General features: G+C 44.1%; 1 protein-coding gene across 2 annotated transcripts in view; it reads right to left on the bottom strand.

The window, feature by feature from the left end:
• The window catches only part of FGF12 (fibroblast growth factor 12), a 221,631-nt gene that overhangs the window by 135,959 nt on the left and 62,176 nt on the right, over nt 1-23,496 (bottom strand). The window contains exon 1 of one of the 2 annotated variants that reach the window (XM_051782172.1): nt 6,117-6,395. The exons of the other annotated variant lie outside the window; for it this stretch is intronic. Within the exon in view, the coding sequence (XP_051638132.1) occupies nt 6,117-6,204 (88 nt within the window). The 5' untranslated portion in view covers nt 6,205-6,395. Of the gene's footprint in view, nt 1-6,116; nt 6,396-23,496 lie in introns of those variants that run through there. 2 annotated transcript variants of the gene reach the window in all.

Below are 23,496 nucleotides of genomic sequence, written 5' to 3' on the forward strand. Positions count from 1 at the left end.
ATTCTCACAAACAAAGCAGGAGGATTTTAATTTTTTTAATGAACAGGGCTTTTCATCTGGGAACTTATGGCTGTGAATACCTCCAGAGGAATCTGCTGGATACAGAAAACAAGCTTACTGTCAATGACCTGTTGAACAGGGAGAACAAGAAGAGTTTTAGGGATGGTAAGTGCCACTCATCTAAAACAATGGTTCTGGTAAGTATTCAAGCATACGCTCATCTTAAAATGGGACTAGGTAAATGCATAGAGTTCAATATGCACTTAGATGGTTCACTGAATTGAGACCTCTCTCCAGAAATACTCCTTAGTCTTTGAGTAAACATGATCTAACAATAGTCACACAGCTCTTAAGCTGAAAGCATCTGCTCTGAAAGTTATCAGCTTTAAATATCTGCCTATGTCCCTGGATTCTTTTGTTACTCTTCAAATGGAAAAATAATAACACAGAAGACAATATTTTATACACACAGTTATTCAGGAAAACCAAGGGAAAGGCTGAAAAATTATTTCATTACATTGCTAGTTAACATTTCCCACTAAAACTTACAGTTTAAAATGTGCCAGTTGTACATGGTGTTTAAACTGAGACAAACTCTTGCTCTTCCCTTGGTTGAGTTTGGGAAGTGAAGGAAGGTAAGCTTTATTCCTTTAGAAAACCATGTAAACCTCCAGGTGACAAGTGCCATAAACCAGCCAACCTCTGCTTCTGAGTATTGTTTATCATCCTAATTACAGATACTTAAGTAAATTCAAATTACTCTTATTTTGCTTGAATTTTTTCATTCTCTGAAAGTAAAACATTTCCCAAATATGACTCAATATCAGTGATGTTCTGGTAAGATCCAGACAAGTTTCAATACTCAGCAGACTGAGTGAAGATGAAGCAATTCCAGACACCCAGCTCTGTAACCTCAGACATCTGGCTGACACCTATGCATTGCCAAATCACTTTACACCCAGGGAGTCCGTGGACCTGCATTTGCTTTTGAAGATTTATGAAATATTTTACTGCAAACTGAACAATAAAATCCTGCATAATATCAAAGACTTTCCTTTGCATAACTACACAGAACTGGCTGAGAGCACTTTAAAAAATGATATGCATGTAACTAAGGTCATTATCATTTATATCTCTGGAATTCTGTATGATAGAAAACAAGCAATTTCACCAAATAAAACCCCTAAAAAATTCATCGTTTCTAGCTCAGCCAGAAATGATTTTTTTTTTTTAACAAAGATGCACAAGCACTATGGTCTTCCAGGAGAGATGCATAGCCAATGTCTACATGAGAGGGTTACTTCAGAATAAAGGAAAGTGGGGATTTAAAATGCTATAGCTATTCTTGAATAATGCCCTAGAGGAGTGCTCCTATTATAATAAAAAAAAAAATTCAGAGTTCTGTTTAATTCATTTCCCAGATGAATTAAACTAAATCAGACAAAGGTGTTATTTCCATTAGTGTATGTTGTGTCAACAATAGGCATTATCCTGGAACAGCACAGGTACTTAATTTCCACTGGTCAGCAAGTGTTTCTTTTCCAAAAAACACAAAATAGGAAGAGGGCGCCCGAGCAAAACGTGTGCAGGAACACTGACATGCTCTGAGCAGTGGCAGAGAACGGCAAGCAAGAGAGTTGGTGCAGGAAGGAAAAAGTGCTGATGACCCCAGTCAGATACCATTGTTTCTCAGCCTTGCAACCCCCTCCCAGCTCCGGTTCAGCAGCACCAAGCTGCCTTTCCAATTTCCCACCACTAATGCACATACCACTCTCTGACCTGCCACAGATCAGACAGACTCTCTGTGCTCCCTAAATTCAGCAGGGATTGCAGGTTTTCCTATCTGTCACTTCCACACACAGAGCTCTTGCTTCCAGTAATTTGAGGCTGACTGTGCAGTATTTGTTGAACACCATAACTTGCTGTCTACTTGAATAAACAGCACCGTATATTTAAGAACTAGTGTATGTAAATAAAGTGTAGATGAATGCATAGAAGACTGCACAAGCAAACCAAGGAATGCCTGCTCTGCTCATAAACCAAACGCTATTCTTGAATATGCAATTGTACCTCCTATGTGGGTGATTCCATTTGCATCTGCAGATGAGATGTTTTGCACAGACACTGCAGACACATTATGACAGTGCCCCAAATAGTTTCAGGACAAATGCAAAGATGTGTATTGACAGCAACAGACTGGCTAATGACAGAGCCACAACCTGATCTTGCTTACCTGGACAGAGTGCTTGTTCCTATTGCCCCAAATATCAAACTTAGTGTTGTGATGCCTAGAGAAATATGAAGACCTACTGTGCCAGACATCACTTTAATTTTCCATAAAGCCAGCATCAATCAGCATATTTCCAGGAGCATCTCCAAATTTCACCAGTGTGAGACTCTCATGGAAGCCAAGTTCAGGATTTACTTTCAATATGAGCTTAATTTCTACTGAAGGCATCAATTTGCAAAATAGGGATTTAGACTGAGAAGTACTCTTGTAAATGTTTGAGAATAGATCAGTCTCTGGATACAATCAGATCTCTACTACTGAAAATAAAGCTGAAAATGCATTGCTGCTGAATGTTGTTGCTAGTTGATGTGAGAAATATCTGTGGTTTTAGCAATGATGCATCCCACAGGAGAGTCTGTACAGAAGCCAAGGGCAGGACAGGCATGAGACAGAACCACTCATTCAGCCAAGTAAGAAATCCTTACAAAGGCAGACTGAAACACTCACTAGCAGAAATCTTCATGCTGCTATTATGTAGTCTATGGGTACAGGGCCTTTTACATAAAAGGGTCCAAAAACCAGGTACAGCCACCCAAAATACTCTTTCACAACTCTATTCACAGTTACAGCATCAATACAATCATTATCTAATGATTACCTTGAACTTACAAACATAGTAGCTATCTGTTTCATAATGTTGACTAGGAAGCCAAAAGCAAAAAAATAAATCTGGACTGCCAAACCACACCTCTCAAGCAAAGGGGGAAAAAGTGTTAGCAGAGAAAATAAATTAAAGAAAAAACACTTAACAAAATTAACCTGATTGCACCATCAAGAAGGGAAATGTCAATTGTATTGCCCATGCAATACACTCAGTCAGTTTAAAGCTCTGAAACTAAGATAACAAGTGAAGTGCCTGAAAGATGATACAGGATGTTGCTGTGCTAAAATACTTGTAGAGAAATTCACAAAGGACTAGGATAAATCTCTTGTTCTGTATTGCTGTAAATTATTTGCACTTTTGTGGTAGCTGGGAGACCCATTAAGTCCCATTTTGCCAGGTGCTGTTCAAACAATGAAAGCAGCCTTCCCCTGCACAGACTGAAACAAGTGTCTGCCGATCTCAGAAGTGGAGCATGAGAAAACATCAGGCTAGAGTTAGTTAAGATTAAAAAGTTGATAGGTCTTTGCATAACAATAAAAAAAATCTTGCTAATATTTTTGCTAGCATCACAACAGACCTGCACAGTACTACACAACTACCTTCAATATTTCACTGTTTTTCTTTGAAGTATAATGCTTCTGTCAGAATCAGGAGTGGTCTAAGGCTCTGAGTCAGCACAACACACAAGTATGAATCCGACTTTACACATATGCTTACATTCTTATGACTTGTTTGCATTAAAGAAAACATACATATCAGAAGAGCAAGGGCTTGGTCAATCTGACAGAATAACTCTTCAGATCAGAGGATCAAGGACACATAAGCAGCTCACAGGTACTCTATGCCGCTGCTGTTGTGGTCCATGTTTCCACAGTTCTTCCACCCCTGTAATTTATAATCCTTTTATTCGTTTACATCTGTGACTGGCATAGCCCCCACAGTGCTGTGCTGGGCATAGCACTACACTTTCAGGGCAGTTGCTGGAGTATACACCTATCTCCTGGGGCATGCTCATCTTCCGAAGAAGTAGCAAGGAGATTCCTCCTCCAGAAGGTCCAGGCCCACAGTGACCCCTTTATAGGTGGAAGCTTTCGTTTTTATTGCATATTTTTCAAGAACATAAAGTCCAACCTTAATGGAAAATGAAAAAATGCAGCCAAGAAGCAGGAATGTATTTCAGCATCCTGATTCAAAGTAACAGACCACATCCAGAGTGCTCAGGCTCATGGTGGCATGGAGTTAGTACCTGGAAAATAAGGTCAGTTGGAGATAACAACAGACTACTTCCTTGTAGCACAATATCATGAAATACAAAGACTACACAATGCTCAGTATTGTTCCATGAGAGCAGAAGAGATCAGGAAAGACTCTGGCACCACACACACATCAAGCACGCTTCAGCACAGGATCCACCTGTAAAGCCAAACCAGCTCAGCAGGGAAACTATCAGGACGCTGTCATCGATTCTAGTTCACTGAAGTTATAGCCAAGCACACCCCGTGGCCTGAGCACCACCCCATTTTTACCGATAGGTTATTGTTCTCTTTACTGGCCCAGGTTTCCAAATGACACAAAACAAATGTTCACACACAGCACTATGAAGAAAATCCCAATATAGTTTTTCACTGAAAAGAGAATAATGTGTGCAATGCTTCAAAGCACAGCCACAATTCATTCTATTTATTTATCATATTCATTTATTCTTCAAAGCAGGGCAGAATATACTTTGAAGGGAGTCAAGCCAGTCTCCCAAAGATTTCCAGCATGTCCCCTGTTGCCATGAGCTGTCTCAGACAACAACTTGCACACACAAATGTCATGGGAGGGAAGAGATTACTGAGGCATAAACAGGTGTCTATAACCATTAACAACCTTTTCTTAGCAAGGCCATAAGGGAATCCAGGCTACCTCAGCAACAGTGTTCCCCCAAGAACAAACAGCCTTTCTCTTCAAGAGACAACACCAAGCAATTTACGCAGGAGGCATAGAAATTTTTCTCTTCTGGGACCAAGATCTCACAAAAGGAAACAGCACAAGCATGAGCAAAGAATACTCTAAAAGACATCTTGTAAACATCCAGTGCCCAAAGATTACAATGGTCAGGGTTCAATAAGCAGACCTACTCAAAAGCCAAGTAGGAACTAAAAGCCAGTGAAGCTCAAAGCAGTAGGGTTAGCGCTGTAGCTTCTACAGATCATAATAATAACAATAACATAGGGTTTCCTTCCATAGGCATTTACCCAACGTTGTAGAGAAGAAAACTCAGATTCATGAAAAAAATACATGTAGCACAGAAGAAATTGTAGAAATACCACTTAAAAAGCTTCAACGAATCACCCTAAAACTCAGAGGTAGTGCCACACCAAACCAAGGCACTCATGCACCTATTCCCCCCCCTCAAAAAGTGCTCAGGGACAACTTAAGATCAGGAATATCACCAGACATTCACCCCACTGCATTCCCCATCCTAGTGCAATACTCTCTGCCCAACAGGCTAGATACTGAGACAGGTGTTGGGAGTTTCCTGGCCCCTCACCAGGAGCAGCCAGGTATTTGCCTTTGCTTCTAGGAAAATCTCCACTCAGAAACACATTCAACACTCTCCACCAGAAGATCATTGCAACATTACTACTACTAGAAACAAAAGGTATGGAGAGCTCTTACAGTGGGCTCAACTAGAGTTCTGTGGGGTCACTGGCACACTGGGGAAGGTTATCCCTATATTGACCAGGTGTTAACGGAGGCTATGGCTGGGGGTTCCAGGTGAGATGGGAGATACAGGGGTCCCATATGAAGAAGGACCGGAGTGGGCTGCAGGTGGGATGGGGAACACTAAGGAGGCTCATGTGTGCAGAAGAAATCTGTGTGGGGACAAATAACCTACGCGGAGGTTCTGTTTGGGTGGGTGCTGCAGGAGGGATTAAGCACAGGGTGGGGTGGAGTCCTCGGGTGGATGGGGGCCGGGTTGTGAATAGTGCCACGGGTGAGGATCCTGGGGGCGGAGGGGACCCGGGTGTGGGGGATGCCGAGTTAACGGGGACTCGGTGTCGGGGATGCCCGGCGGGGTCAGCACCGCGGACAGCGCCCGGCCCATCCCGGCCACCTGTGCGCGGCGCCGGCGAGCCGGGGGCGGAGGAAGGCGAGGAAACGGGGCCAGCCCGGGCTGAGCGGCGCCCGGGCGGGGAGGCGAGGGCGGCGGGGACAAGGACGCGCGCTCCCCACCTGGGCTGTGGCTGGATCTCAGGCGCCTTCCACAGAGACACTGCAGCATATGCGAGCCTTTCTCCAGGAGAAGCCCGAGAATCCTCATGGATTTCACTTTGTGGCGCCCTCCCGCTCCTCGGAAAAGGGACCGGCCCCGGAGCGGCCGGCTCTCAGCGGCGGGGCTCCGGGCCCCCTCGCCGCCAAACTTCCCGGCCCATCGCCGCGGCCCCGCCGCGCCCGGGGGAGGGTGGGGGACCCCGCCGCCACTTCTCGGGACTTCTCCGCCCGCGGAGGGCCGGCTTTGCCGGGAAAGGGGGGCGGGCTGGCTGGAAGGACGTCAAGCCCTAGAAACACGAGCGGCCGGCTCCCAGCCCTGCCCCCTGCCGGCACAGCCCCCGCCGGGGCGGGGAGCGCCGCCGGGTCCCCCCCGCTCCGCTGCCGGCGGGGGCTCTGCCGCTCCCCGCCGAGGGTCCGGTCCCGCCGCCCTACGCGGATCCGCCGCGCTGAAGTTCTCCCAGTCCCGGCGGGGACGGAGGGAGGAGACGGCCCCGCCGTCCGTCCGCACCTCCGGCCCCGGGGCCGCTGTCCGGGGCCGGGCAGGGTCGGTGCCCGCGGATGTCCCCAGCGACAGAAGACACCACGTGCGGGGGCACCGAGCACGGCCCTTCCGGGGCTCCCGGACCGGCAGAAACCACGGGACCGGCAACGTGGCCGAGAAGAAGACACACCTCTTGTCTTAAATCACCCGTGGGTGCGGGTGCCCGGAACTGGGGTGTTCCTTTATAAACGACGGAGCCTCCCTATTTCCACCTACGGACCGTAAAGCACCAGCTTCTTGCAAAGGGTGCTCCACTGAAACTGAAGGTTCTTTCTTTTTTACCCGTGTAACTATCACGGTTACAGCGCTGCAGACTTAAGTCTCAGTGTTTGAGCTGCACAGAGAAAGGTAGAGCCCATATTTCACATCAAGGATGGTTGGGGAAAGATGCTCTCCTTAGAACTGTTTCATATTCATGAAATTACACAAAACCCACGAGACAAGACTGGAAAGAACAGGCGCACAGAAAGTTCCTCAGACAAAATAGTATTAGCGTATACAAAAGCCTCTCAAATTAACTCTTTCACCTGAGTAGACTCCAACATTCCACTAAAAAGCAGCTACCTCTGGAACAAATAGGAGCCTTCCACCTGGGTGAATTTCTGACTGGATTACCTTGTGCTCAGGCAGGGTTACCTCCTCACACACCACCTTTCAAAGCCTTCTGTTCTTTTGCTTCTCCTGGCACTGGGCAGAAGTGGGCAGGCATCTTTGACCAGCTCATGAGATGGAAGTTTTTCCAGAGAGTGCACTCAAGGATGTTGTCTTTTGGCCAACACTTGACAGGGACGTGAGACTGGAGATATAGACTTTATTGTTAACAATTAGTAGGGGGTCTCTCAAGTCCAACAAAAAGAATGAGGCACATGGGATGATATGATATGGGATGCAGTGCTGATTTGCTCACTGGGAATCCCATTAGGATGGAACAGTAAAAGCCATGAAACATGTGGAGATCAGAGTACCAAGGCACATAAACCAGGCATAACAAAAGAAGTGCTGTTTAGGTGTGAGAGTCTATCGAGGATTTGTGGAAAAACTAGTATTTGTGAGAGCACCTGGAATCTTTCATGCTCTCAATAAATACTCCACAGTTTCAGTTTTACTCTAGAAAAGAGGAAAAAAAAGAAAACCAGTTAAAATGCTAAATGATTCATGAAACTGTAGCTCTTATTTTCCAGTCAGCTCTACTTCATATGCTGAAGAATAGCACTTAGCTAGAAGCAAAGCAAGTAGCATACAGTTCACGACTGTTAAAAGGATGCAAGGTATTAATAACTAATCCCTGGGATTCATGCTAAACTCAGTTTTTGTTGTCTGCTGTGACTTGAGATGAAAATTATCATTTCTATGTCTTAATTCATAAGCTGTTTTAGACAGGACCTTGCACATGCACCAAGTCACAGCAAAAACCTAAATGAAACTGCTCTCCTCCATGTCCCCACTTATACAGGATCATTGCTCCACTTACACTCCTCAGCAATACCTGCTCCACAGCCATCACAGAAGCCTATGGTGGCATGTCAGGGCAGATACCAAACTGAGACTACAGCTGTTGCCTCTCCTCTTCACCCATATTGTCCTCCAGTCCCCTGCTCTACCTGATCAGCAAGCAAGCCTGTAGGCCCTCTGGAACAAGGCCAAAAGTAGTTTGCACAATGAAGCCCTAAAACACAATTGGTGCTTCTTGGGTACTTCTGTAATAGCACAAAAATAATAGTCCTCTTTCTGCAAATGCATCAGCAGCATGTTTGAGATGAGAACAATTCTGGATCTGGCAGATCAAGGACAGCACAGGGAGATCTGGAGTCAAGGTGCCCTCCTTGCTCAGCAGACAACATGGAGTTGTAAATGAAGAGGCTCTCATTTAGAGATGCCAAGACTGAAGTACAGCACCAAGTACCAGGAAAGATGCATTTACATGTTATACATATTAAGCTAGCATGGAAACAGCCAGATTTATCACATGAACATGCAAGAACAAGTGTATCGCACACGACACAGACACTTATAAGAAGAAAAAAATTAGAATGCAACAGGTAGCTGAATTTTGAGCCATTTGTTCATTAAACCAACATAATTGTTCTTGGAAAATCTACTCAGAATAACCCACAAACCTACTAATAAAATACTCCCCATTTCTTTGGGGAGTTACCATCACCTTGCAGCAAGACTGATGATCCAGCCTTTGTGGGGCAGGCTCCGAGGGGTCAGCTCCTGATTCACATCAGAGTAAAGGAGAGCAGACTCAAATCAGTGAAAAGAATGACTGTTACCTGACTTTCCCAAAGAAGGTCCATGAGGACTGCAATGTGCACATGTTCTTCTCTCAAACTGAGTAGGTTTACGTAAGATTAAACAGCAAAATGGAAGCATAAAAATGGCAGAAGATGATTTTTTAGGACTGTGATGCATGACTCGTGTTGACATGCCACAAAATACTCGGTAATATCATGTATTCAATTAGGTAAATCTTAACCTACTAAAAAAAATTTATAGAACTTGAAAAGATAAATGGAGCTGACATAAATCGAGATATTGCTAGATATGTTAACTCATTTTAATCTGAAAGCAAGGTAAACTAACATAAAGTTTCTTTCACTGTAAAGGGACAGCATGTACCCAAACAATATTTCAATGGGACATAGTGCTGCATAAATCTTACTATGGCTCCACTAATGAGCTTGCACTACTAAATAATAATGCAAATAACATCTCAAAAGTTACTGTGAAAATGCTGCAGATATATAAATTTTTACCCCTTGGTAGAACAAAGGTATTAGAAATGATAGTGTGTTTGAATAAAAGTAGAGATTGCATTTGCTGGAACACAAAGAAAGCTGTGAAAGCCTCATTGAGGTCAGAAGACATTTACAGGGAACATAGTGTCATGTGTGTTTCTCCCTTATTAAATTAAAATGCCATTGGCCTTCTGAAGCACAGAACAGAAACGAGAATATGTTTGGGATTATGGAATTTAAATTAATACCTTCTACTGAAAAGAGAAATGCACTGTGCTCTGATCAGAGACAAATAAGGTGATTTAGCCGACAAGGCTCTTTCCTAGGTATTAAAATAGCATAATGTGCATGAGTTCATCAGTTACAAAAGCCAAAAAGGAAAGAAAAATCTACAAAAGCTCAAAGAAGAGAACAGCCAGGAAAGGTAATTTCCTTGTGTTCATACAAAAGCTGGTAATAATCTTTCAGGGTGCTCGGTCCATGCTGTTCTGTTTTTATCCATCCCGACCTGTAGTTCTTTGAACAATGTAACTAGTACACAGATAAACAGCTTGTGCAGGTGGGTTCTTTTTGTTTGGTTGATTGGTTTGTGTTTTTGCAAGTCTCTGTCCTTGTTGTATTTTCTGGCCAAACACAGGCGGATATGATGAGAAATGGCCCATTAACCTCAGGACCTTTTTCCAAGCTGGTGCTGATGCAGATCTCAGACCTTGTCCCTGTCTGTAAATTCACAGAATTCCTTGCTCTTGGTGCTCATTTCTTGATGCTCAGTCCATGGGTCTGTATGTGATGGTATATTGTTCAGTGATGGCAGAGAAACACTTCTCAGCACCTTTCATTGCATTTAAGCAAAATCTACCAACGGGCCAATAAATACAGCCCTTTTCAGTGCAAACGAGTTTTACCCTACTGTCACCACTGTGCTCTCTGAGTATTTCTGCTTATCCTTTGCCCCTTCTTTATGAAGCAGAGCACTGCTGACAAGAAGGGGTGGCAGGATCTGCTTCAGCCAGCAGATGTACCAGCCATGTACAACTTCTACTGCGCCCAGCTCCACCAAAGCAGAGCACACTCACACCAGAGCCAGTGAGAGCTGCAGCACAAAGTTCAGGGGTTTGCTGAAGGTTGAACAATAAATTTCTGGTCAAGTAGGGAATCATCTGTCAGTTCTCATTATGGTGATTTAATGAGAGGATTAGCCTCTTCTTGATCATTGTACTCATTATAAGGCAAAAATTCTGCTTGAAACTCTACCATGGATAAAGTATACCACACACCATCTAAGAGCAAATGGAAGACGAGACAGAAAAAGACAGATCTCGATCTTGTACATCAGACAAGAAAGACTAATTTCTTAGTTGCATTTCTGAACAAGAGGGAACAGAAACCACCAGCTCCAGCTCCTGGTGCTGGTGACCAACTTGGTGAATCTCAGCCTCCTCTCGGCTCACCTAAGCAGGTTCAGGAGAAAAAGATGTCCCATAGCCCTGATCATTTAATAGGTTTATCCTCAAACACATAAAAAGCTTATGAGCACTCAGTAGTTGCATTTCCTGATATTAAGAAGAAATCTAATATTACATGTAAAGAAGGTTTTGCATATCAAATGTCTCAAATCAAATGAATTAGGAAGAAACAGTTGTTCTAGACATTTTTTAGCACAGTGACACTTCCTCAGAAGCTAGAATTTCTAGGTCTTCTGCAAACATATTTTGGTAGTAGTACCAGTAGCTCAGAACAGATGCTCTGGGAAAAAGGGCAGCCAGACATTGCTCCTTCCACCCACTTCCACTGCCCAGCAGCTCTCCTCATCTACAGGATGTCTCACAATGTGTTTAAGAACCCTTGATAGATTTCTCCCCAACAAATTTTTATAATAATTTTTTTAAGCCAGTAATACCACTGATTTACTCACTGTCTTTTGGCAAGGAGTTCTATAGATCAATCATGTGGCAGGAAAAAACTTCTATTAGTTTAAAACTGCTTCTCAACAGTTCCATTTAATGCTCCCCTTAGCTTATAAGGTGAGAATTATAAGATTATATTGTGAAATGGTAATTTTATGTTCTCCATGACAGTCATGATTTCATACACCTCTGTTGTATTTCTTTCCTCAATTGTTTCCTTTCTGAAGACACCTGAAAATGCCTGATCTGTTCCCTCGTTCTCTGGGCAGCAGCTACTTACTCTTCACGCTTCACTGACCTTGTCGCTGTTTCCTGTGCCTTTCTAGTTCTATCACATCTTTTTTGAGACAGGATAACTAGAGCTGCACACAGTACTCAAGGTGCGAGTGCACCAGGGATTTCTAGCACGGCAGGAGGATACCTACTATTTGCTGTCTGTACCTTTCCCAATAATTTCTGCTTGCATCTGCTGAGCTAGCATTTTCACAGATTCACACTGTCTCTGTGGTCTCTTTCCAGTGAGAAAATGGGCCCCAGTAGCATCCCTTGCCATAAGTGACCACAAAAATGTAAATAAATAAATTTTATTTTTGTCAACGGCTGCATTGCCCTGCACTCCTCCTATACTGCTGTCAGTTCATCAGATGCTCCATATAAGGAAATCCCTCTGCAGCTCTTTCCTGTCCACTTCTGTTTTTCTTACTCCAATGATTTCGTCCCTTCTCTGTCCCCTCACTCTTCGAGATCATTTAGAAGCATGAAAAGGACTGCATAATTCAGACCCTCTTCACTGGCAATTTCCCCACTGATGAGACCTGACCTTTTTTCTTTAGAGGAAACACCCAGTGAGGGAAGCATTTTAGAAATCCAAGTGCATGGCAACTTCTGCAGCACCTTTACCCAGATACTCAGGAAACACTAAGAAACTTAGGGGGATGTTCCCTCCACAAGAGCCATACAGCCTCTTCCCCAGATTACCACACCTGACTGCCAGGCCTCCACGGGATGGTGCTGTGATTTTTGGCAGATGGATGAATTTCATGGCAAAACACTAGATGTTGCCACATTTGTCCTTTGAATCTGACAGTGGCAGAACCACCTTCTAGATGCACCTCCTTGGTGGGTTCAAGTCCCCTGCCAGCTCTGCTTGCTGTTTCACATCTGCAGCCCTTACAAGGCAAAACATGCAGGAGGACAGATCTCCCTGGCCTGTCGATCCCTCCATGCTCAGAGGTTATGAGAGAGGAAAGCAGATTAAAAAGCTGTCATGCAGCCAGCACAGGGAAGATCTGACCCACAGGGCCCCAGTAATTGAGGTTATTAATCCCGGTAGGAAACGATGGCTTTGCCTGAGGCATGACCCAAGTTTAGAGGGCAACAGCTCACAGTTGTGCCAGTACTAGACTTTTGAGACGGGCAGCAAGCCAACCTGCCGGCCAGCAGCACTGCTGGGCTCTGCCCACTGGACAGCCCCTTGGCTCCTTTGCTTTCAGCAGGCAGTCACCAAGGCAAAACCAGAGCTGGAAAAGGTGCAGCTTCCAAATTCAGGGTGTGCTCTTGGCTTTCCCCCCAATTCACTGTATGAAATGTAAACAACTGGCAGGCTGCTTTCCCCATCTAGGAGTACAACTAATCCATTCACCTCACAGGGAAAAGTTGCAAGGCTTAACAAAGGGGATTTTCTGAGAGCAAAAGTACAGTAGACCAACCCTACAATAAGCCAACTCCCCTTCCCCTCCACGAACCCACTCCTAATGTTCCAGAGTGCATCTGAGGTGGGGAACAGCATCTGTGGAAGCATGAACCACCCCATCTGCCTGCTTCAGTGACATTTATAGAGCCTTTTACTGTGGTCTAGATCTGAAATGTATTTATTCTGGCATGCTAATACAACACGTGTGGCACAGCCTCATCAAGACAAGTGCTAGCCTGCCTAACTCCCTGCCTTGGGAATGATGGTACAAGAAATGCTTTCTGCTCCAATTCACAGCTGCTCCAATGACATTAAAGCCACTACCAGGGCACCATGGTTCAAACTCTCACTGATTAACTGGCCACCATGGCTGAAGAATTCATGGAGACACATTTGAAACATATTGAACATTTGACACATTTTGAAACACTAGAAAAATCACTATTCTGGAACACGTAACTCCCAGTTCCTGCAGTGTAGCATGGCTAAGGCAGAAGGTTCTTTATCAGACTCACAGATTTGTCCCTCCTGCTTCTGAAAGGATAAAAATTACAAAAGCTAGGTATTAAATAGTAATACTACAGAGCAGTTATAATGGGTCTATGTAGGTAAAGGAAAATTAATGTTTCAAGAGAACTGAAGACTGGGTTTACAAGACCTTTATAAGAGCCACCCTTGAAATCCTGGCTTGTTAGGACAGGACTTCCTACTGACTGCATTTTTTGCATGTGAACTTAGTTAAGAAGACTTTTTTTCTGGAAAATTTCCTTTTCTGAGACTATCTCATGTAGCATAGTCCTCACCAGGATGGAAGAGAGCTAAGAAAGAAAAATATTTACTTTTTCAGGGAACACTATTATACTTTGGGGCAGACACTTGAAAGAAGTAAAAAATAAAATTAAAAAAAAAATCAACATATGTTATTTTTCCTTAAAATGACATTTTCTAAACTCTCAACTTTGCTGAAGTATTTTGATAATATTATGAAAATAAATTTTCAAGGAAAGGTTTTGACTTCGTCAAAATAAAACATTTCCTTAAGTTTCTCAAACAAAATCTGACAACTGACGAATACCAGGAGTGTTTGGCTGATGATGGTGTCAACAGAGTGGAACTGAACTCCCTCCCCATTAGGCCACAACTCCCTCATTGCTCTGCAGCCCCCTGCACACAGACATACATGTACCACAGACTGGCTTCACAGGACAGAGGAGATTTTGTGCTGTTCATGGTTTCAGAACGAATGGTGAGGGCAGTTGATATGACCAGGCTCAGACCCTGCCACTACAAGGCAAAGCCACTTCCTCCATCCTCTGCTATGAGAAAAACCCAAACATAAGTAACACATTTGGGGTTCCTTCTTGCATTTGACCCATAGTTTAGCATCTTTTAAGGTTGCTGTTGTTAGCTTTTTTCTGCAGCCATTAGAACCAAAAAATACTTAAATATGCCAAGATATTGTTCTTACATAATGGCTTGGGGACTTAAGAAAGGCCCCAAATCTTTTAAGAGTTAGGAACATCAGTTTGCAATAATCATACCAGTGACAGGTAACACGCTGGCTCCCAGAGACAGGAATCACTGCTGACATGTGACATACTCAGTAATGGCCTTACTCTTCTTCTGCCAAAAATGGAGCAGTGCCAGCCCACATACAGCTTAGATTGACTATCAGCCCCTGGAAAACTCTGCTCCCCTATGAGAAAGTAAAAATCCTTCTTTCCTGTGGAACACAGCAAGAAAGAGGAAATCACAAAAGATGGATGACCGGTGGGTGGAATTTCAAGAGGGGAATAAAATACAGGAGACACTTCTGTGTGTGAGCAGATAAATCAGAGAAACATTACTTTATCATCAGGGAAACATGCACAAGGCATTGCCAGAGGCCCTGAAGGTCAAGCACCACAACAAATGTCTACTCTCCACAAGCAAAGTTCAAAACCTGGACCATACACAAGGCACATGTGATGGACCTGGCACAGCACAAAGTGTAGCTCAGCACAAGCTAAAGCTGTAACTGCAGCAGCAGAACGGACCAAGGAAGGGTTAGAGGAGAGAGGATTTACCAATAATGTCAGAGAGCAGGGGCCAGATTCTGACCTGCTATAAACCGATATTGCTCTATGAGGTCTGAATTTAGCCCACACATTTCAGGCACTGATTTTTTTTTTTTTTTTTTAAAGGCACTTCAGGGATTCAAAGCTGAAATGATAAAGCTGAGCTGCTGCTCCGTCAGCATGTGCTGAGCTATTTATGAGTCACTGAAACACACCTTTTCTAATTTTCACCTTAGCTTGTGAATGGCATGTGGCCAGTGTGCCTTCTCCAGCTACTTGAGAAAAGTCACTACAGCATGCAAGCTGCCAGGCTATTGGCAGAGCCACTGCACTGGCTCTGCTGCAGGACATGTTTGACCTCCAGCCAGTCCTGCATTAGCCTTCTGCCTGTTTACATTGGAACAGCCACAGACATTGTCCAAACAAGTGCCACACAATGGCAGCACTAAATTTTAGGAATTTCCCTTAGATGACAAAGCCTCTGCAGAATCAAAATATACAAGTGCAGACTTGAGTCATCCTGAGTCCCCAGTGCTGCCTAGCCCCACGCACCGTTTCTGTCCCTGCACAAATGATCCTACCAGGTGTACTGTGTTCACAAGTGAGTGGAACCACGACCATCACTTTCCATTCCCAAAAAGCTGTGCCCTGCAACTCAGCAGTAAAACAGTAGTTACAATGGGGAAAAATGTCCAAATAAAGCAAAACTGTTCTGAGCAAGTTCTCACATGTCATGCATCCATTCTCATTGCACTGACAAAATTATTTCCTTCCAGCTGGCATTTGCTTAAACCCTCAACACACAAGCAACTTCAACATAAACCCTCCTTAGATGGTATATTCCTCCCAAGGAGCAGTGAGGCTTCCCTTTGCCCCACCTAGTTATCTTGAAGACCAGTCCCATATTCAGACCCCTACACTCAAGGGCTTTACTTGTCCTCTCTCTACCACTTTGGTTTCCTTCACTGTTATCCTGATCCCATGGGGGATTTTCCATCTCCCACTCCCCTTCTCACCCAGCTGCTGTGCACAGATTTAGGAGGATGACTCAGAACTAGGGAATGACAGCTCAACATTTTCCTGCTATAGAGCAATCGCTGCCTATCTCCAGAAGGTCCTTGGGTCAGGACTGGGGCTGCTGTGCCAGAGAGAAGGAAGCAATGGTTGCTTTTTGAGGAAAAACAGCCCCATAGCATGGGACCTCCTGCTGCTTTCCTCTGTCACAGTCTCAACTCATCCTTGCTTAAATCTCACAGGAGTAGCTTGTTGTAATACGTAAGTTTAGCTATTTGCTTTTCATGATGGGAGAACCTCAGACTTCCTGAGGTCAGTGCCAGGCACATGGTGAGGCAGAGCATGACATTGGAGAGTGTGAGGAATGGGAAGGCAGGTTCCCAAGGGGGTGTCTTTATTTTTTCCCCTGCTGAGTTACAGCAAGTGCCACGGCCACATCATCTATTTTTCATTCATTGTGCTCAGTGTCAAGCCATAATAAAGCCATAAGGATCCAGCACTACTTGGCAGTGCACAAAAGCACTCTGGCTCAGCTCTGCAGAGCTGTATTGCACAGTGTGCCATTTTGCAGGAAGGAGAAGGGTCTGATACCAAAAATGCCCTCCATTTTTATATGCTACACTCCCTGAACTGCAGGGATAGCAAGTGAGAGCAAGGCACGGCAGAGAAAAGCCTTGCTCCTCACCCTCCTCCCTCAGTCACCGTCCTGGTTACAGCAAGAGCTGTCAGGCAAGACCACGAATGTCCGAGATGGTTAATGTCAACAGCCAGCTACATGAAGGCAAGCAGGCGAAAGCAGAAGGATCCTTCTCAGGCTGATGCTCTCAGAGGACAGATGGTCAAAGATAACTTCTGAGAGAGTGCATAAGTGGGACTCTTGGGTTTCCATGCAGTTGCAGTAATTCAGCTGCTTTTCGCCTGACCCAAGGCATCACTAACTTAACACATCACAAGAAGTTACAGAAGACAGCAGCTGCCATCCACTTTTATAAGGGCTGTAGCATTGAATGCCCTTTCATACTTGTATTGCTGTCAGGGTCTCCCCACCCTACAACAGTTCTCGAAAAACAGGAGAGGATCCTGGTGGCTGGGACCAAGCAGGAGCAAAAAGGATACTGTTTCTGCATGTGGTGGGGTACAGCAGTTTTATTGTGTGGGAGGTCCAACTGGTCAGCATGTGCTCCCCAGTCTTTCTTGGAAAAGGGAGAAAAGGTTTACTCTGAAGGCTGTGGCTGATTTTTATTCTTTACACAAGCACTATATCCACAGTTTAAGCATCACAAGGGTTTACAGAAGCTTTCTTCTTTGGTGGAGTTTAGCAGCAGACTTTCTGCATACTTAAGGCTTATAAATGATACTATCTGTTTTTAAGATTACAGGCTATACTTTCCCCTAGTTTAATGATTGCACCAAGATGGGCCTTTGACTGCTGGCAGCAGTAGGGGTCACTGTAGTGTGTGTTAAGCGGGAGAATTCAACTAAAAATAAAAATCTGAGGGGAAAAAAAACCAAACAAGCTGAAGCATCTTGTGACAACTCACCCCAGAAGCCCTGTCAATCTGCCAGGACTGCATTACCCAGGAGTTGGGAGTGAAGCTAAACCATCCACCATCTAACGCTTGAGAGCTCTTTAACCCACTCCATCTTCAACTGCTTTCTGTTGCTGGCTGCTTTTAACCTAGTTTTCATCCTCCAGAACTCTTATTTCTGGCTGCAGCTTTCATTAGCAGAGACATACTCCCCATTCAGTTCCTTCCAGAGATGTAGGCTACATCCCCAAAGTGCCTTTTTGGGAAAGTTGTGTGATGCACTTGCAGCCTGAGGGTGCAGTGCCCTGGAAAACAGGGAGGAACATAGTTTCAGAAGTATATTTTTCACCTCATGCTGAGAAGCCAAACCCCTCTGGTGAAGTTTGTAGGTGGAATTGTTCTTTCCTAACCATTGTCAGTTTTGTTTCTAAAAGTGATGTGAAGGACTGATTTTTAAGGACATAGGGCGCTCTTCTCCCTTTCTTTTTCTCTTTCCCTGTCATTTTGGAGTGGTAGGTGATTCATTGCTTCTTTCTCTGCTTTTTCACACCTCCATTGTTGATGCCCTCTTGCACAGGCAGCTGGGGAAGAGGTTACCTTGCATAAAGAGTCTCTGTGCATGGCAATGCAACAGTTTTTAGGAACTCCCTCATCCCCAGCTTGCAAAGGCCTATCTTGCTCAACCTGCAGAAACCCTGATTTCCTGAAATCCTCCTGATTTCCTGCAGGAAAATCATCTCCTCTTACTATGCAGACAGGCTCTATAAGAGGGAATGCAGCAGTCTGGGGTCCCCACTGCAGAGGTGCTCACATGCACACTTAGGATCTCCCTTACTGCCTTACCTTGAGGCTGTCAGTCTGCATCTTGTCTTCCTCCAGAACTACTTGTCGTCTGACAAGATCAAGATGGAGTTTGCAAATAAAAAGTTATTTTTAAAGTGTAAAACACCTCAGCTGAAACCTTCTCTGTTTCATATTCTGTGCCATCTCCTTGGTCTTCCTGGGAAGAGGGTACAGAGTTTTCAAAGGCTGGTACCTATGCTCTCTTTTCAGAAGTGTCTACACTGTCTTTTAATGTCAAGTGAGAAGTTTCCCTAAGTTTACATCTATCTCTCTATCTCCAGTCCCAAAGCCTTGTAACCATGTCAGCAAAGCACCAGACTTAGTTATTTAGGTCTGCTGGGAGACCGGATTTATCAGTTCAGACACCCAGGCTGTGCAATTACACAGCCTGCAGTCTTGAACTAGACTGAGTCCAGCCAGCCCAAACCACAGCCCAAACAAGTTTGCATCTGGCTGCAAAAGATCGTGTAAGACATACCCATGACTACTGGCATCAGCTCAAAACACTTCTTTGGTTTAGAAAGCATCAATGCCAGAAGATAGATTGGGGATGCTGAACATCAACAGCAGAGCTGTTCCCACAACAGCTGTGTGCATTTACAAATCCTTACAGTATGCCCTGGCAGAGAGGCTGAGGTTGGCATTTCTGTCCCCACTTCACAAGCAGGGACATTGCAGCAGGACTGAAAGAAGCAGCTCCCAGAGGCTCACTCAAGCAGCCCACGGGGCCATGAAAGGACCTGTATTACAAGTGACGTTGCACTCAGGACTGCTGATGTCACTTGCTGGGCTCAGCACCCTGCCAAGAAAAGACAACTTTGAAACCTGAAAGCCTGTCCCACACCTCTACACTGACTGACTTTTCATCATCTCCTGTGGGGTTTTGAGTGGCTTTAAGAACAGCAGGTTGGGCTTGATGGAGGTCAAACCACAGAAAAAGCTGGGTCATCTGCTCTCACAGCATGTTCTATGGTTGAAGTAACCGAAATCTACTGCACCCCTTTTATGCCTGAACCACAAAAAACTATTTTCCTTTAAGGTGGTCTTATAACTGGGCTTACTGCCCACCAGGCTTGTGGTCTTATTGTCTCTCAGGGCTTTCGTAGGCTAATCCAGCACAAAAGGCACTGGCTGCTCTCCACTCCAAACCTCTGCCAAGTTGTGAGATGAATGCAACTGCTTTTAAAATGTATCATAAATTGAAACAGTGTAAGAAGCTAACAGTAATCATTCTGCTGAATGTGGCAGCCTACATCCCAAAGGACCTCAGCACAGCTGATTTCCTAAAAAAAATGCACCCAAACCAACAAATGCTTTTGTATTTCAAATGTCTCATGAAACTCAGCCTCTGCAGGACTTTTCCAACAAGATCTCACTTTAAAACCTGCATGAATTCTCCTTTTCTAATTTCTTGTTTTAAGTATGTGAACCATAGAAATACCCAGTGCAGACATGCACTGAGGAAAAGCACATACCATCTCCCCCACCCATCATGCCCTTGTATTGCTTTTTTCGTGTACCTTCTGTGCAATGAGTTTGTGATGTCATATCACACCCCACAACTCCTCAGTCAATTACACATAAAAACTTTTCATTTCTTCAAACCAAGGTGCCTCTCAGAGCTCCACCCAGTTGGCAACTCAATGAAGCCTGTGAGTCCTACACAGGACCGAGTTCTTGCAACACACGGCTTCTCAAACTCACAAAGTAACAAGAAAGGCCAGGGCTGGAAGATGAAACTAAACAAAGTAAAATACAGAAGTATTTGATGTTAAAGGTGATAAAGCACCAAGTCAACAAGGTGAATCTTTCATCACTGGAAAATTTTAAAGCAAGAGGAGATGTTTTCTATATTCAACACTGCACTTCCAGCAGAAGTCAATTGAGGGCAGTCCTGTGACTTGCTCTCCACAGGAGGTCAGACTGAGAAGATCACAACAGCCTCTCTGACCCCATAACCCAGGAATTAATGCCTGGGACGAGTTTGTTGTAAAAGCTGTCAAACCACTGCCCTTTAAATCCCTACCTACAGCTCCTCTGCTATGAAGGCACAATGTAAAATCAATTAAAGAACAGGGAAGATGGAAAAGGGAAAAGACAAGAAGCTACTGAATAATCAAGACAAAGGCACAGGGAAAGGATGACAGAAGTTTGAGCATTGTCTCTGCACAAGGCTGAACAGGATGTATTCTGGGCTCCTGGAGATCATGGGAGTTTTGCTATTACTGACTTGACTGGTACTCACTTTGTGTCCTCTGTAGATAAGTAGAGGACATGGGTTTGCATTCTGCAGGACTGTGAAGCCTGTGCCATTCCCAAACACCGAACAGCCCCTGTTATGCAGCCAACCTAGGTACAAAGTTATTATTCTTTCATTTGAACTTCCCAACCAAGCTGACTTTGTGATTATAACTCCAGACCAAAAGAGAGTTCATATGAACAACAACAACAAAAAAAAAATAGAAAAAACACAACAACAAAAACCCAACAAAACCCAAACCAACCAAAACCAAAAACTCAACACAAAAACAAAACCACAAAGCTGCCATTCTGTTATTATTGTACTGCTGCTTTGGAATCAGAAAAAAACATAAATCTCCATCAGCAGATCTGGGTTTCTCAAAGCAGCTCAGAAAATTGGCAGGGGATTGTACAAGGAATGGAAACTAGACTGCACAAATCCACAGGAAGCCACCAGAGGGTAGCAAAACATTTTAGAGAGCAGCTAACAGAAGCCCAGGCAAACCAGCACGATCTGTACCTGCATCTCCCTCCTTACTTTCTGGTTACTATTTCAGTTACTCAGGAAAATCATATTTTTATTCATCCCTATCCATTCCATTTTCAAAATGCTGCCTCGCCTTCTTTACAGATGAGAAGAAAAATTTGTATTTCATGTTATTCCTACACTTCTCCTTGTAAAGAAGCTTGTTTCTCCCTTATTTTCTTTACAGTGTCTGCATCCCTCTCCAGCCAACTGTCCCCTGCAGCAGTGGGCAGCAAACTGTATCATATGGGGATGGCACATGGTTGAGTGGTGGGGTACCACCCAGTGGGGGGTGTGAGGAGGGGAAGAGGGTCAGCAGAGCAAATAGCTGTTTCCAGCAGTTTCAGGAAAGTGTCCATGCCAGGAATTCTCCACGTTAGGAATCAGGATTACCCTGACATCCTTATGCAACATTCAAGTAACACCCAGACTGAATTGCTGAGGGTCGGTCCTGAGATTTTGACTTTTTCAAAGCTGTGAAAAGTACAGGAGTGGGAGAGACATACAAATTTTTTGCAATGCTTTGCTTGCCTCTCTAAAGGTCTCCACTCTCCAGTCCCCCTCTAGTTACATGGAAAGCCTTCAGCTCCACAAGCGCCTCAAGAAACCAATGAACCAACCCCATCCTGATCCCTCTCACATGCTCTCTGCTGAGTGTAAGAGTAGGAAGACTTGCAAAAACTTTTTTTTTTTAAATCATTTTATAAGGGTCCTGTACATTAAAGTCTCAAGCCAGGATACAAGGAGTCCTGCTGCCCTGCTCTGGGAGGCTTGTATGGAGCAAGGAAACCAGACAGGAGCTCAGGATGGGGAAGAGAGGAAAAAAAAAGAGTCTGGCTTTTAAATAGCTAACTTTTTTCATGCACCGTCTGCAGGAACCAAAAATAGCTCCTGAATATTTCAGCAAATCATTCCCAATAATTAAAACTGTGATGCGTTTTCTGTCAATCCGAAATGCAGTGAAAGCTTTCAGATATATTATTCACTACAAATTATTCATCCAGCTGCACTTGCAGAGTTGAAAATTTCCGTTCACTCAGACCTAAGCTCAAAGAAACCTTCGAGCCTCTAAATCACAAATTCTTTCACATCTGCTCATTGCTAAAAAATATGACAAACTAACCTTCCATTGTCTATCCTATTTATTTATGTCTCACCCAGTAGGTTAACACTGTAGTGCAGCTGGCACTTTGTACTGATTAAGTAATATCTGTTCAGTGCAGCTGCTTTCAGTCACTTTCACACATTGATGGAAGTGACTAAATACATTTTCCACAAACTACCCCAAATAGGAATATCCTACTTGCTCTGTCTACAGATATTGTGCCAGACCTGAAGATCAGCCCTTTGCCACATTGTCAGGAAGCAATGGGAGGTAGAGGAAAGGCTCTTGCAGACTTCCAGTTCTAAGGAAAAGCTTCTGCCTCCATAGAAAACTTGATTATCAGTCCTGTCCCACCAATAGTAGACATATTTGCTCACAGGCTTCCCAGAGCAGACACAAAAGCTAAACACATCAGAAGCATCACCTTCTTTTAGTGCTATGAAAAATCTCTGGCATCATTTAAATCCAGCCCAGCAGCTCACTCCTCCATTACATCCTCTGCATGAATTAGAAATGTGAAGCAGCAGGCACTCAGCACAAGAGCACACTCTGGGCAAGATCCATTTATAGATGATCCATTTTTTAAAGAAAGTACCCAATGTATAAGGCTGTTTTCATTCTCTTGTAGCTGAGGTCAGGGCATCTCAAGGGGACAACATATTTTGGAAGCATTGAGCATCCCTGATAGGATAGTCAAGAGCATGGGCATCTCAGTTTGAGATTCCCCCCATCTGCCCAATATGTCTGTATGTTTAATATAAATTAATCTGTTATTATAAATCACTCAACCAAGTTCTCCTTGACCTTCAGTCTGAGCCATTCTGGGACAAGACAGTGAGCTAAAACAGACCCTTCCTCAGTCTAACTGCTTGGGGTGCATGGTTCCAACTACAAAATCACTCCTTTTCTTTATTTTTGCCCCAGTACTCTGTGTCTTGCAACATGCAAGAAAGTTGTCAACAGTCCAAAATATAAGAAATACAAGAAAAACAAGCTGCAAGATCTGTTTAAAAATGGAGGACTGTGTTTCGTTGCTATACATTTGCATGGCAGCTGCACTGCACTGATCTCACTGCCAGCATTCTTGTCATGGGCACTGGTCCCTTTGCTGGGAAGCTATAACATGTTTAATTTTTGCTACACC

This window comes from Manacus candei, unplaced genomic scaffold (genome assembly GCF_025592945.1).
Source record: "Manacus candei isolate 608988 ecotype Guabito, Panama unplaced genomic scaffold, ASM2559294v1 h1tg000015l, whole genome shotgun sequence".
Classification (NCBI taxonomy): Eukaryota; Metazoa; Chordata; class Aves; order Passeriformes; family Pipridae; genus Manacus; species Manacus candei.